The sequence below is a fragment of the Leopardus geoffroyi genome, chromosome B2 (assembly GCF_018350155.1).
Source record: "Leopardus geoffroyi isolate Oge1 chromosome B2, O.geoffroyi_Oge1_pat1.0, whole genome shotgun sequence".
Lineage (NCBI taxonomy): Eukaryota > Metazoa > Chordata > Mammalia > Carnivora > Felidae > Leopardus > Leopardus geoffroyi.
In genome coordinates this window covers 26,870,426-26,883,043 of record NC_059332.1, presented here as the reverse complement: position 1 = coordinate 26,883,043, position 12,618 = coordinate 26,870,426, and the positions used below count along the sequence as shown (strand labels likewise).

The 12,618-nt window shown below is 38.1% G+C and overlaps 1 protein-coding gene across 3 annotated transcripts in view; it reads right to left on the bottom strand.

Annotated features, from left to right (window-relative positions):
- Window positions 1-12,618, bottom strand: part of GMDS (GDP-mannose 4,6-dehydratase) — a 642,226-nt gene that overhangs the window by 131,131 nt on the left and 498,477 nt on the right. For all 3 annotated transcript variants that reach the window (XM_045497606.1, XM_045497607.1, XM_045497608.1), the window contains one exon: window positions 423-541. In XM_045497606.1, the coding sequence (XP_045353562.1) occupies window positions 423-541 (119 nt within the window). The remainder of the gene's footprint in view (window positions 1-422; window positions 542-12,618) is intronic.

Below are 12,618 nucleotides of genomic sequence, written 5' to 3'. Positions count from 1 at the left end.
AAGTCCAGGGTGATGGATCAATCTACTCTCTTAATGGTTCAAAGAAAAGAAGATCATTTGTAACGGATCTGAAATTTTTCTGTAAGTTTTTTATGGTTTCAAAATTTTAAAATATAAATGACAGTATTAAAAAAGACTGTGTAATGTTATCACATTGATCTGGTAAGAGTAGAATTACCTACAGCAAAATCACAGTAAACCATGTGTTAACCTTTGTAAAAAGTTTAAAATTAAAACTTTGAAAAAAGAAAAAAAAAGAGGCAGTGAAGAACAAAGTCTCTGCTTCATACTGAAACTCAATGTCTTGCTTTACAAGAGAGTAAAAAGGGAAAAAGACAAAACCAAGGTGGATAGCAAGCACTTATACAAACTTGCCGGCAAATGTCTGATAAATGACCAGAAATCAACTCTTAGTTACTTACACAATGGTTTTTCCAATGTGCAAAAATGATTTCTCTACAAATTCCCGAACGCTATGGACTTCCCCAGTAGCTATGACAAAATCCTCTGGCTCATCATTCTGCAACATTAGCCACATAGCCTAGAGAGAGAGAGAGAGAGAGAGAGAGAGAGGCAAATCCAAGTTAAAATTGAATGCATCCAGTTGCCCCTTGGGAAAGATAATGTTATCAAAAGCATGTAATTGGATACGGACATTGCTAAAAGGTAAACTGAGGCACATTAAAAAATTTTTCTTTTAAGAGTTTATTGGAGCATACATCAATTCAAATAGGGCAGAACTAAACCAAAGGAGGTTGGGAGCGCTGCACTAACAGAAAGTAGGAGTAGGGTTTTCATAGAGTAGACACTGAAGCACAGTAAAAAAAGTTATTTGATTGACTCTAGTTTACACAGTTGCCTTATTTGAAAAAGTGGAGATAGCTGTTTGTGATTGGTTGTTCTTAAGTTTCATTTTCTTGGATTTGAGTGCATGGACTCTGGCTTAGGTTTTGGTTCACTTACACAGGCTATTAAGGCATTAAAAGCTGCCTCTGTCTAATGCTCTCCTTATATGAATTCTTTGACCTGCACAGCTAGAAAATGAGCATGAATTTAACACAATATTCTAACCATCACAGTAGTGGTTCTCAAACTTGAATGTGCATGAGAATCATTTGTGGAACATCTCAGTATAGATGCCCGGGACACAGAAGTCTGGACTCAATAGACGTGAGAACATTTAGGCATCTTGATTCCCACACAGCAGGTCTTTGGGCTACAATTTAGAGGAACAAGTATCTGTGGCAAAGAAGCTTTTACATATACTTAAGAAAGGAAGAGTTTAAAAAGTATTGCCAAATTTTCCTTAATATCATGGACAGAAGGTTAGAAAAAGTCATTTTTTAAAGACAGATGATTTTCCTCAAAAGTAGAACCAAATTTTTAATGATATGGTTAGAAATTTACCAATGTGCTGACATCAAAAAGCAAAATAATCAAGAATCATTAATGGGAAAAGAATCATGTGATGAACAAAACTGCCACTTTTAAAAAGTTATCTGAGTGGCAATAAGAATGTTTTCACCAGAGTTCAGGATTCATCAGGTAGCATTTCAAGGTCAGGTACTCAATGGGGGCATCATACTGGTGGTGCACTTTTTCCACAGGAATGAGAAGTCTAGTTGGGCAACAATGCAGCTGCATGTCTGAGACACAAACTGGTGGCAACTGTCATAGGAGTCATAGCCTGGCTCCACTCAGTTGTAACTTTTATCAGTAGCTATCCAGGACTACAGTTTCTATAGTTTGGAACTGTACATTACTTTTTGTGATTTTGTTGCACAGAAGACACAGATTTTAAAAAAAAAATCATAGCTTATAGTTGACTAAGCATGCCTCTTTAATAAAAATCCAAGCCAAAAAAAAGGTTTTTTTCATCATTCTCGCCCACTTTTCAAAATAAAATGGGCAAAGGTAATAGGCACTTCATTAGAACACAGTCCCCAATATTATGTGTATTAAACTCCTGTAACATTTAAAGAAAACTATTTTGGTTCGTGTCTCCCCAGCTGCTATTGGAGCTGAAATATAAGCTGCTGTAATCAATGGGGCAATTTATTTTTTCTTAGAGAATGTAACCCAAAAAGTTTAATTCCTCTTTATTCATTTGAATTTGTGGCATCCTTCTGAAAAATAAAAAAAATGATCTTTCCCTTTAAGTTATTTCTTGTGAATATTTTGTATTTTTGGTCTATTACAAGACTATTTCAAATCATATTCTTGTTCTATGGAAGATGATACCTTTGGCAATTGTATATGCCTTGGAGATGGGGTACACTGGCTGGGACAATGGCAGTAGATTCAGGTCAGTGATATACCGAAAAGTAGCTAAAGAAACTGTCTTGGCTAGGAGAGAGTTCTGCTGACATTAATGAAATTTCTGCAGCTTCATTTTGCATTAGGAGTTCACACTTGGTGAACACAGTTGATGAGCAACACTTCAAAAATTGTTAAATTAGTATTAGTAATAAAACTTGATCAATTTTTAAAAGACATAAAAGTGCAAGATGTTCTCTTTATTGGGATAGTCCATGCAACACAGAGTTTACAAAATCTTTGTACCTCCCTGAACTCAGGGATGAGCTATTAAATGCTCTAGGCTGAGAGGATTAGTGCGTTCTGAAATGCAGCCCAGCTGTGCTGGCCAAGCCCTGTGCTCAGCGCCCTTTGTTGTGAAGGTCCTCACAGGGTTGTCTTTTGTAATGGGCACCAAGGCACATGCGCATTAGCACAGGCCTGGTGGGGGTCTACCTCCCAGTGTCTCTGTGCCTTGCATGTGCAGTTCCCGAAGCTTAGAATACCCTCTTCCCTCATTTGTCTGGAAACTCTGACCTCTCCTTCCAGATCCCGTACAAAAAGCCCAAGATCTAGTCCTTGAAATAAATTCCTATTATCTCACTGAGTTTCCACGTGACCAGTGGCACACAGTATTGTTGGCTTCCCTGGGACTGAGCCTGCCCTTTGGCCACCCTTCCCCAACTAAGCTGACCCTCCCATCTTCCCTGAGTGCGCGCGCGTGTGCACACACACACGCACACACACACACACATGCTTGTTTTGGCTTTCTTCAAAAATATTTTCAGAGTTTTTAGGAAAAATTAAATTATGCTTCTGGCTACAATTTCTATTTGAACATTTTTCTGAGGGATTAGTGTATACACTTACACGTGTTTTACTCAAATTTCCATTCTAAAAATAACATTTAAAATAGGTCTTTCAGGACTGCTCAGCTTATTTCTTTTGAAACACTATGTTGTGCTAGAATGGTTTTGAAAAAATTATATTTTTAGTCATGTGAAAGAAAGCAAGAGCTTGCTAAAAATAAAAGGAGAAAATATGATTACTCGTTAATGGTAGATTACTTTAAACACTAGGCACGAGTTCCCTGGTACTTGTTTTGTTCCCTGACGGGAATCTGGGGATCAGTAGGAGACTCTCACTTTCACTAAAGTGGGTGCCAAGAATCTGCTCTTTTCTTTTCCATCAGACTATCTGTGGCCTTTGACCTATCAATTTCTAGGCATTTCCTCTAAAGTTCATATTGTACCAGACTCCAGTCTGGGAATGGGAAGGGAAAGGATATACAACCCCAGATTTATTTGTTATTACTGAATAGTTTACTGGTTTTAACAGAGGGAAAGGGCTTTGTTTAAATTTCCACTGAGCATAATTAATGGTTATTGACTGGTAAATGAAGAACAGGTGACATTCTGGATTAGAAGATAAATGATCTTGTGTTTGGGTGTGATAATGGGTTAGTAATTTGCCACAGAGCCGAGGCCCAGTGCATCCCATCATAATGCTAGATCATGTCCAGGACACAAAGGCCCCTGTGTGAGAAGTACTCAGCCATTCACCTCCTTATACAGCTGCACACGTTGATTTGGTCCATTTATTCTCTGATGGATAGCACAACTGAGGCAAAAGCTCACCACTTCTCACCTTCCTGTTCACATGCTGAACATATGACCCATAACACAGCCAGGCCACAATCTGTGATCAAATCGCCACTCGGCTTTGACGTCTGACTATAGAAACAATTTTGAGGTTACATGTTTTAGATGTCAGTCCTCTCTCTTTGTCTCTCCAGGAATGAAGGAGAAAAAAGAGAGTCTTCCCACATTCTTTCAGTGCCCTTTAAGGATATGACTGACTTATGCACTTCCTCAGATACTTATTTACTTTCAGCCGTGACCTGATCACCAGTGCAAACAAAAAAATCTCCTGCTTTTTAATCCATCCCACAGGGAGGAAAGACAGTTAAGGAATGTACCAAGGCTTTAGATTCTTCAACATAAAAATATCCCTTAATGGCGAATGAAAAGTGCAGTTTTCAAATCATGTCTCACATTCATTTTGCTTTTAAGGCACACGATGTAGAGAAGAAATCTGACACCATACCATTGACATTGAAGGCCAAGCGTAGATGGTTATAAATATTAGTTAAATTTGGACATGTGTTCTCTGGTAACTATATAATTATAGACAGAACATATCTGTTCTATAAATCTAATTTAGAGAAGTCAAAATAGAAAAAAATTCAAGGAAAAACACTCTGTCCCAAAATGTACTCTTTGGCTATTCAAATCATGAATGCGGAAGTAGGTAGTGAAGGATCATTCCGCTTTCTTTGATTTGGTAGCTCTGGAGGCTGTTCACAGCTGGACCAGTGAAGGAGAACACCCAAAGTACATCACCACAGCCGACTAACTACACCTGATTCCATGCATGCCTTTTGGGGTGTGAGGTGTGTTTGTCTTAAAAATCTGGATTCTACAATTGCTTCCACCTCGCCATTAACCTCCAGTTCAGTATCCAAGCCACAAACACTTATTAACTGAGCTGTCATCCATGAATAACAAGATTTGTTAATCAAGGTTATGTTTAACTATGTTTATTTGACTGCTGCTTTTCCAGTCCTGTGCTTTGTGCTTTATGTGCTACTGTCATAAAAATAATCTTAGAACCCTATGTATACATATATACATATATACGTATATACATATACATATACATATACATATACATATACATATACATATACATGTATATATTTCAGGGGAGAAAGTCTATGAAATAATTCCAATAAAAATCAAGGGAATTTGAACAAATGGAAATAAACATTCCCAATAAAAAATGCCAACTGGGGCTCCATTCACATACATTTTGTCTTTAAACTTTAGTAGCTGTCTTCATGATAACAGCTTGGTATTTATACAGTTCAGGTCAGGAGTTCAAGTAGTCTTGCGCTACATCAGGCTTTATGCTTTGTAGTACCCACATATGTAGTCCTGAGCATTAGTATGGGAGACTACCCCCTACTATGACATAGTTGGGAAACAGGTACCAAATGACTATATAAAAAAACTATATCAAGAAAATTATCTAGTATAAAACCAAAGGCTGGCCTTAAGGCCTTCTCAATCTAGTAATTTTCTTCATGGACAAAAATACTGTGGTTTGTAGATTCCTTTCATAGAGTTCTTCAGACATTTTAAAGATACAAAGTTACTGAAAAGAATCATTAGGTAATAAATTAATAAAAACAATAAAATAACAGAACACAATTTAGAAAGCTATAGAGCTCTTGTTTCTTACTTTTGCTATTAACACATTATTTTACATTGATATAATATGCACTGAAAGAAAAAGGCTTTGTGTCAAAATTGGCCCTGCCCTCTATCCCTATTTTCTAGCTAGGCACATCAATGTACAAATTCCAAGGGCAAGGGTTAGTTTTCCTCTGGAAACAAGAGAAAACCTAAAGGCTCATAGTCTTGTGTTAATCATCCTGAATCAGTTTTTTCTGGGACACTATAGGCAGATACAGATTATGTATTTATTTCTTCTATTAATCTTTGAGTATATATTATCTCTTCTATTTGTTCCATTTCTTTTTCAGGCGCACCAATTATGCACATGTTGTATCTCTGTTTTTCTATTTTCTGTGTCTATTACACCCTATTGAATCATTTTTAGGCTTGTTCTTTTCCCTATTATTTTATGTTGTTTCTTCCTGCCTGTTCACCTGATTCTTTTCAGTAACATTTATTTTAAATTTTGTTGCTAGTGGGGCTTCAGTTTCTGGATGGATTTTCTTTTTCTCTTCCATATCTTTCCTGATTACTTCTAGCTCAACTCTTCCATTTATTTTCTTTAATCCAGGGGTCAGCAAACTTTTTCTTAAAGGGCAATGTAGCAAATATTTTAGGCTTGTGAGCCATATGATATCTAACATGAGTACTCCATTCTGCTGTTGTGGCACAAGAACATATACAAGAACACAGACAGTACAGAAACAAATGGGCATGGCTGCATCCCAATAAAACATTATTTACAAAATCAGTCAACTGGCCCATGGACTGTAATTTGCCCACCTTTACTTTTACCAAACTCAACAAAAATATGTTGCCTATAATTTTTTTAAATCTATGGAGAACAATAAACCGAGCTCCAGCTATGTATTTTTCTTTGAATAATAAATACTCCTTATGATATGTGCTATTCATCTGTTTTACTCCTTTTCTTCTCCTTGCAACCCTCTCTTCACTCCCACCTCAGGTACAGATCCTGGAGTAGTGCCTTTCAAATTATTAATACTATTTGAACAAGGTTGGAAATTTGCTGAAGAATCATATGAGGCACAGGAAAGTGCACTGAGGGCACCCTTTCAAAGTTCTCTCAAAAGCCTCTCATTGAACTCATGGCTGTCCTCGTTTTTCAGCACTTAGTTGACTAGTGTGGCTTGCAGAATAGTCCATAAACAACAAGGCTATTATGGTACTACCTGGCAATCATTGCTTCCTTGCTGCCTTTACAACAGATCATAATTTTCACTCTCAGCTAGGAGGCTATGTCACAGACAGCAAAATTTGTTCCTCCTTCAGCAACATCCTCTCGCCATTCTGCAGTATAAAGGTGGGTATACTGAGGTATTCTTCATTCCTCTGTAATACCATTTTGTGGCCTTTTAGGACTCAAAATTAATTTGAGCAAAACATACATCTTGTATGTATGTATGTATGTATAACAATATATTCTGAGTACATAAGGCATTATTTTAAGCAATTATATGTATCCCTAAATTATGTGAGTATAAAATCATGTATGAAAGAACTTTAATGTAAAATCCACATACAAATAAGGGATGCTTCACGTGTCTAATCTGCTTAATAAGCCATCCTAACATTTCATGGTTTAAACCTTTTTACGGCTGAGAATTGTATGAGCTGGTAATTTAGGAGGGTTTGGGGTGGATGGCTCGACTCTGCTCCCTGTGACCAAGGTGATCTGACGGGTTGCTGGCCTCCCTCAGAGGCCTAGGTCCTTGGTGCTCAGTTCTCCTCCATATGTCCCCCAAACCTGTGATCTCTCATTGTCCAGCTCAAGCTTTTTTACAAAACAGAAGCTGCAAGGTCTCATAAGGTCTTAATAAGACCTCACTTCCTCTCATATTACTATTTATAGGGTCAGTCCCAATTCTTACAAAAGGGAAATGGATCTTCTTCTTTATGAGAAGAGCTGTGGAGTCACAGTGCAAAAGGGCCTGCAGAACAGGAGGGATTACTGCAGCCATCTCTAGAAAAAATCTACCACAAAGGCCTATCTTGCGATGGCTATCACAAAAGCTGATTGTTTCAATACAGTAATGAAATGACTATGGCTGCCTTTAATATAAGCATTATTGCTTCAGCTCGTAGTTTCTATATAGAGCTCCATCTATCTTTAACATTGTGTGGCATTAGGTTTATATGAGGGTGACAGTAATTTGCAGACTAACACCTGGAATATGGAAACTCACTTTCAGGTCACTGTAATTTAACAAATACTCTTACTTGGCCCTAACATCACTACTGTCACAACATACTTCTCAGAGTGGTTGTTTCCTGGAGCGTGCCCAGCCACCTACCTCAACCAGGTGTTTCCAATTACCTGTTCCCACTCGCATACCCAGGTAAGCCATTCTAGAATTAGTTCCTGGCTCAGCAGGAACAATATAAAAGCTGTGGGCATGCAGCAGGAAGTTACTTTATACTCATGACCCCCTGATCGCCCATCTCCCTGCTCATAGTTCCTGGCCTGAACATGTTCTTGGGAAGCCAGCTCTGACTTTTCTATGACCTTATCCCTCAAGCCTGTCCTGGCCACCTGGTTCTGCCTCAGTCTGACTCTGACCTTTGGAATCCAACTTCTGGGCTTGTTCTGGGCTCCCTTGAATAACAGGTCCCAGTGTTGCCATAGATCTCTCAGTTCCAGATTTGATAATCATTGTTACCAGTAAATAAAAACTATATACACACCATATTATGTGCATTATGGGAGATGTTGACAGGACTTTACAAGCTTAGTCTAAAACAATAGAAATATAGGGGCGTCTGGGTGGCTTAGTTGGTTAAGCGGCCAACTTCAGCTCAGGTCATGATCTCGCGGTCCGTGAGTTCGAGCCCCGCGTCAGGCTCTGTGCTGACAGCTCAGAGCCTGGAGCCTGTTTCAGATTCTGTGTCTCCCTGTCTCTGACCCTCCCCTGTTCATGCTCTGTCTCTCCCTGTCTCAAAAATGAATAAAATGCTAAAAAAAATAAAAATAAAAAAATAAAACAATAGAAATATAATGCAAGCCACATACTGAATTTTAAAATTTCGATTAACCATATTAAAAAAAGTAAAAAGAAAAGGTGAAACTAATTTTAATGCTTTATTTAATCCAATATATACAGTACAGTATCATTTCAATATAAAACATTATCACAATATTTTACCTTATTTTTTTGTGTATTAAGTCTTTGAAGTACAGTGTGTATTTTGCATTTATATCACATCTCCATTCAGACTGGGCACACCATAAGTGCTCAGTAACCACATGCAGCTAGTGGACACTACACAGGACAGGTCAGGCCTGAAGGGTCAGCTTCGTGTGAGGAAGGGGAGTCCACCTGCTATGGGATGCACTGCCCTACCTATGTGCTTAACCTGTCAAAGACTCTCCTGGAGCTCCATGGAGGAGGCCTCCTCATCTCTGTAGCAGAGCTGGAGGAATAATCTTCCTCTCCTCCCTCCTTTGTAATTGTCTCCACCTCCTGACTTTTCTGGCAGTGATTTCATCTGTGATGTTAACTAGGAGATAGAGAGCTTGAAAAGCAGTATAACTAGCTCCTAATTTATGGTCACCTATATTTGAATGCTTGCCTTGTCCATGTACAAATGGGCGACAGTACTACATCTCTAACTATTTATTCCCCAATTAGAATACCTGGGGAGTAAATACCTAGAGAACCACTTATGGGTATGCTGAAATACAGTGTTGAGGAGAGGAGGCAGGAATTCTCAAATTTTAGTGTGCATTAGAACCATCTATAAGGTTAAAACCAGATTGCTGGCTTCCTCTAGTCCAAGAGTTTCTGATTCAATAGGTCTGGGGTGGGGCCTGAAAATCTGCATTTCTAAGAAGTTTGCCTAAGCTGGGGCTGCTTGTCTGGGACCACACTGAGAACCACTGCTTGTTGTAGCTGGAGCTCAGACTTGGGATCAGACCACCTGTGTTTAAACCCCAGCTCCAGGCAGGACTCACCTGGAAACTTCTGGCAAGTTCCTTAATCTTCCAGTTCCTCAGAAAAATGAGAACAATAACAGTACTTACCTCATAGGGTTGTTTTTAAGATTAAATAAGGTAATATAGGTAAAGTGTCTGGAACAGTGCCTGAGACATAGTAAGTGTTCAAAGACTATTATTTATCATGATGATGATGATGACAATGATAATTATGTAGCTAGAGAGGGTTACTGGTGTCTGGGAGGATCTAGTTCATCTCCATGATCAAATTCTTGCACCCATATACGGCACAGGGAGGGGAGACTTAAAGGGTGGAGTGAATTTAATCTTGATTCTGTTAGTCAGAGCCACAGAATTTTATAGCTGGAAGGGGCCTCAGAGATGTTCTCATCCAATTCAATTCATTTTAAAGGTGAAGCAACTGAAACCAGAGAGATCATGTGACTTGCTTAAAGTCATATACCTGGTTAGTGCCAGAGCTGGGAGTAGAATCTCAATTCCTCTTTCAGTATTCTTATTGCATTACATGAACATGCATTTTCATGTGAAAATTCTATTAGAAATGGTTGTTAGGAATAGCTGCATGGACTTCTGTGGCCATGTCAGTCAGTTAAGTATTTATGGAATACTTATTTATAGGTGCTAGGTGCCACTCTGCTAGAGTCTGATGGTGTATCAGGGAGGGATAAACAATGTAGATGCTGTGCCTGACTTATGGACTGCCAACATTTTTATACAAAAAGGGTTTTAAAAGTTCAACATTGGATTTAAGAAAGAACTTCTGAGACATAAACTCTAGGTAGTTTCCAGAAGACATTAGGCATGGAATCTTTCTAAAACCTTCCTCCTAAGCAAGACTAATCTCACAGCTCTTGCTGAGGGAGTGAATCAGGCAGCTGTATTTAAGCCAGGTGACTTGTCTCTATACCTTCCCTCCTTCCCAAATCCCTTATCATGGATGGGGACCTGACATATTCTAGGCCAGTCTGTCTTAAAAGAGTGTGTAGTAAGAGACCCAGAGACTGAATGAATGCCACAGCACTGAGCACTGGGGCTGTCTGACTGTCACATAGAGTCAGCTACCCCTGCTGAAGTCCAGGGGAGGCCTACAGAAGAAGCAGAGCAGAGCAAAGACCTATTTGGGTAGAGGAGTGGGAAAAGGTAGAGTACAAGGTTTGGGTGGTGTTGAGGGGAGAGATGCATAGACAAACAGTAAAGTAGATTTCATTTCCCAGTTCCTGTAAATTATCCCAACACTCTATGAGAAATCCCTTTTTACTTGCATTTCTCTGACTTGGTTTCTGCTCCTTGTGCCAATAAGCTCAGACGAAGACAGCTGCAGTTGGAAGAAGACTTTCAGAACTTTGCTGAGTCTCAGTGTTGGGACCAATCATTTGTTAGGCTCTGTATTCAGTGAAAGAAGGCAGTGCCAGAGGCAAGAAGGCACCATTTGAGAACTTAGCATCCATACAGAAGACTGCCATGTGTCTAACAGCAACCAAAATAACAGAAGGCAAATGAGACAAATGCTAGCAGGAAAGGAGATACAAGAGCACAAAGGAGATGATTACTGCACATGAGCAGAGGAGGAGAGATCCAGAGAATTCTTAGTCTGTTTTTTAATCCCAGCAAGCAGTGTTGACTGCCCATTTTTGAGTTCCTCTGAAGACTGCAGACGGAATTAGTGTTCCATTTAACTTGTTCATTTAAACTCATTTCAAATGTGTTTCCCCACAATGTCTTCATTTACAAAAATCAGGATTTCAATTTAAAAGTCACTCTACCACTCAATACTCCTAAAACTATACTTGAACAGATTCAGACTTAATCTTTATGCCTTTAATTTTTGGTTGTTAAATATAAAAATATCCCAAGATAAACAGTGCTGTTCTTCTGGGAGGTCAAATTGCCTTTACTGACTTGGTCTTATCCCTGAGTGTAATGTTTCTGCTATCATAATTATTTCCCAGATGCTGACTCTGTAATATCTTTGACTGAGAGATGAAAAGGGAAGCAATTAAGACAACATTTATTGTAGCAGTAATATTGGAGCCTAGTGACACAGGAGGAAAGAAATTCCACTAATATATAAAAAACAATAATGTAGGGACAACTCCACTTCCAAGATGGACTGCTTCACACTACTGAAAATTGAACAAAAAGCCCCTTTGTGTTCTCCAAATTAAAAAAAAAAAATCAAGAGCACTCCTAAAAGTTCAATTATTTTGAAAACACATAGATGGTGACAAGAGATTTTTGGGGGGTGGGTATTTATAAATCTAGATGAAATCTCGAAAAACAAGCCTTTAATACACTGAATTAACATTTTCAAAACATTAACTTATCAAGTATTTGGAAATCAAAAAATGTCTAAAAAATGTTTTTAAAAATCTTTAGCAAAGCCTACTTCAGATTACCAGACTCTGGAGAATAATAATTATTTTTTGGTGACTGAAATTGCCAGTAGTCTGACAAGTATCAATGACTGCTCAAGACTCATTATTAACAATAAAAAAAATTGTCTATTACTACACAACACCGTAAGTAATATCATTTAGCAAACACTAAAGGTCACAAACTGAGGGAAATCTTTTCTGTTAATATAACACAACATTTTTCACATTCATTTCATATGAATGAACAATGTATTCATTGTTTTCCTGAACACTAATTTAGTGTTGTATTTTTTTGCTTGTATCAATGAGTGTCAAAATATTGTTCTTTAAATACATGAAAGTATTTGCATAGAGCTTTATTACCGATCTTTAGATGTTAGCCAGAGGCAAAATAAAACAGAGAAGCTCCAGTTGGGAAATCTCACTAGCAATGAAAAGCAAGAGTCTTTAACATATTCTGCTTTTTGCCAATTTTTTTCCTAAGTATACAATGGTTTATTTACCCTACAATTGGTAAAATTAAAAGTAATGTCGAACACTATAAAACTATACTTCAACTACAGGACGCAAGGATTCCATTTCCCTAAAAATGAAACAGAAAGCTTGCAAGGAAGAATACAAAAACTCTTAAGAGGAAATTCTAAGATCCTGACATGAATTAAAATACAATACC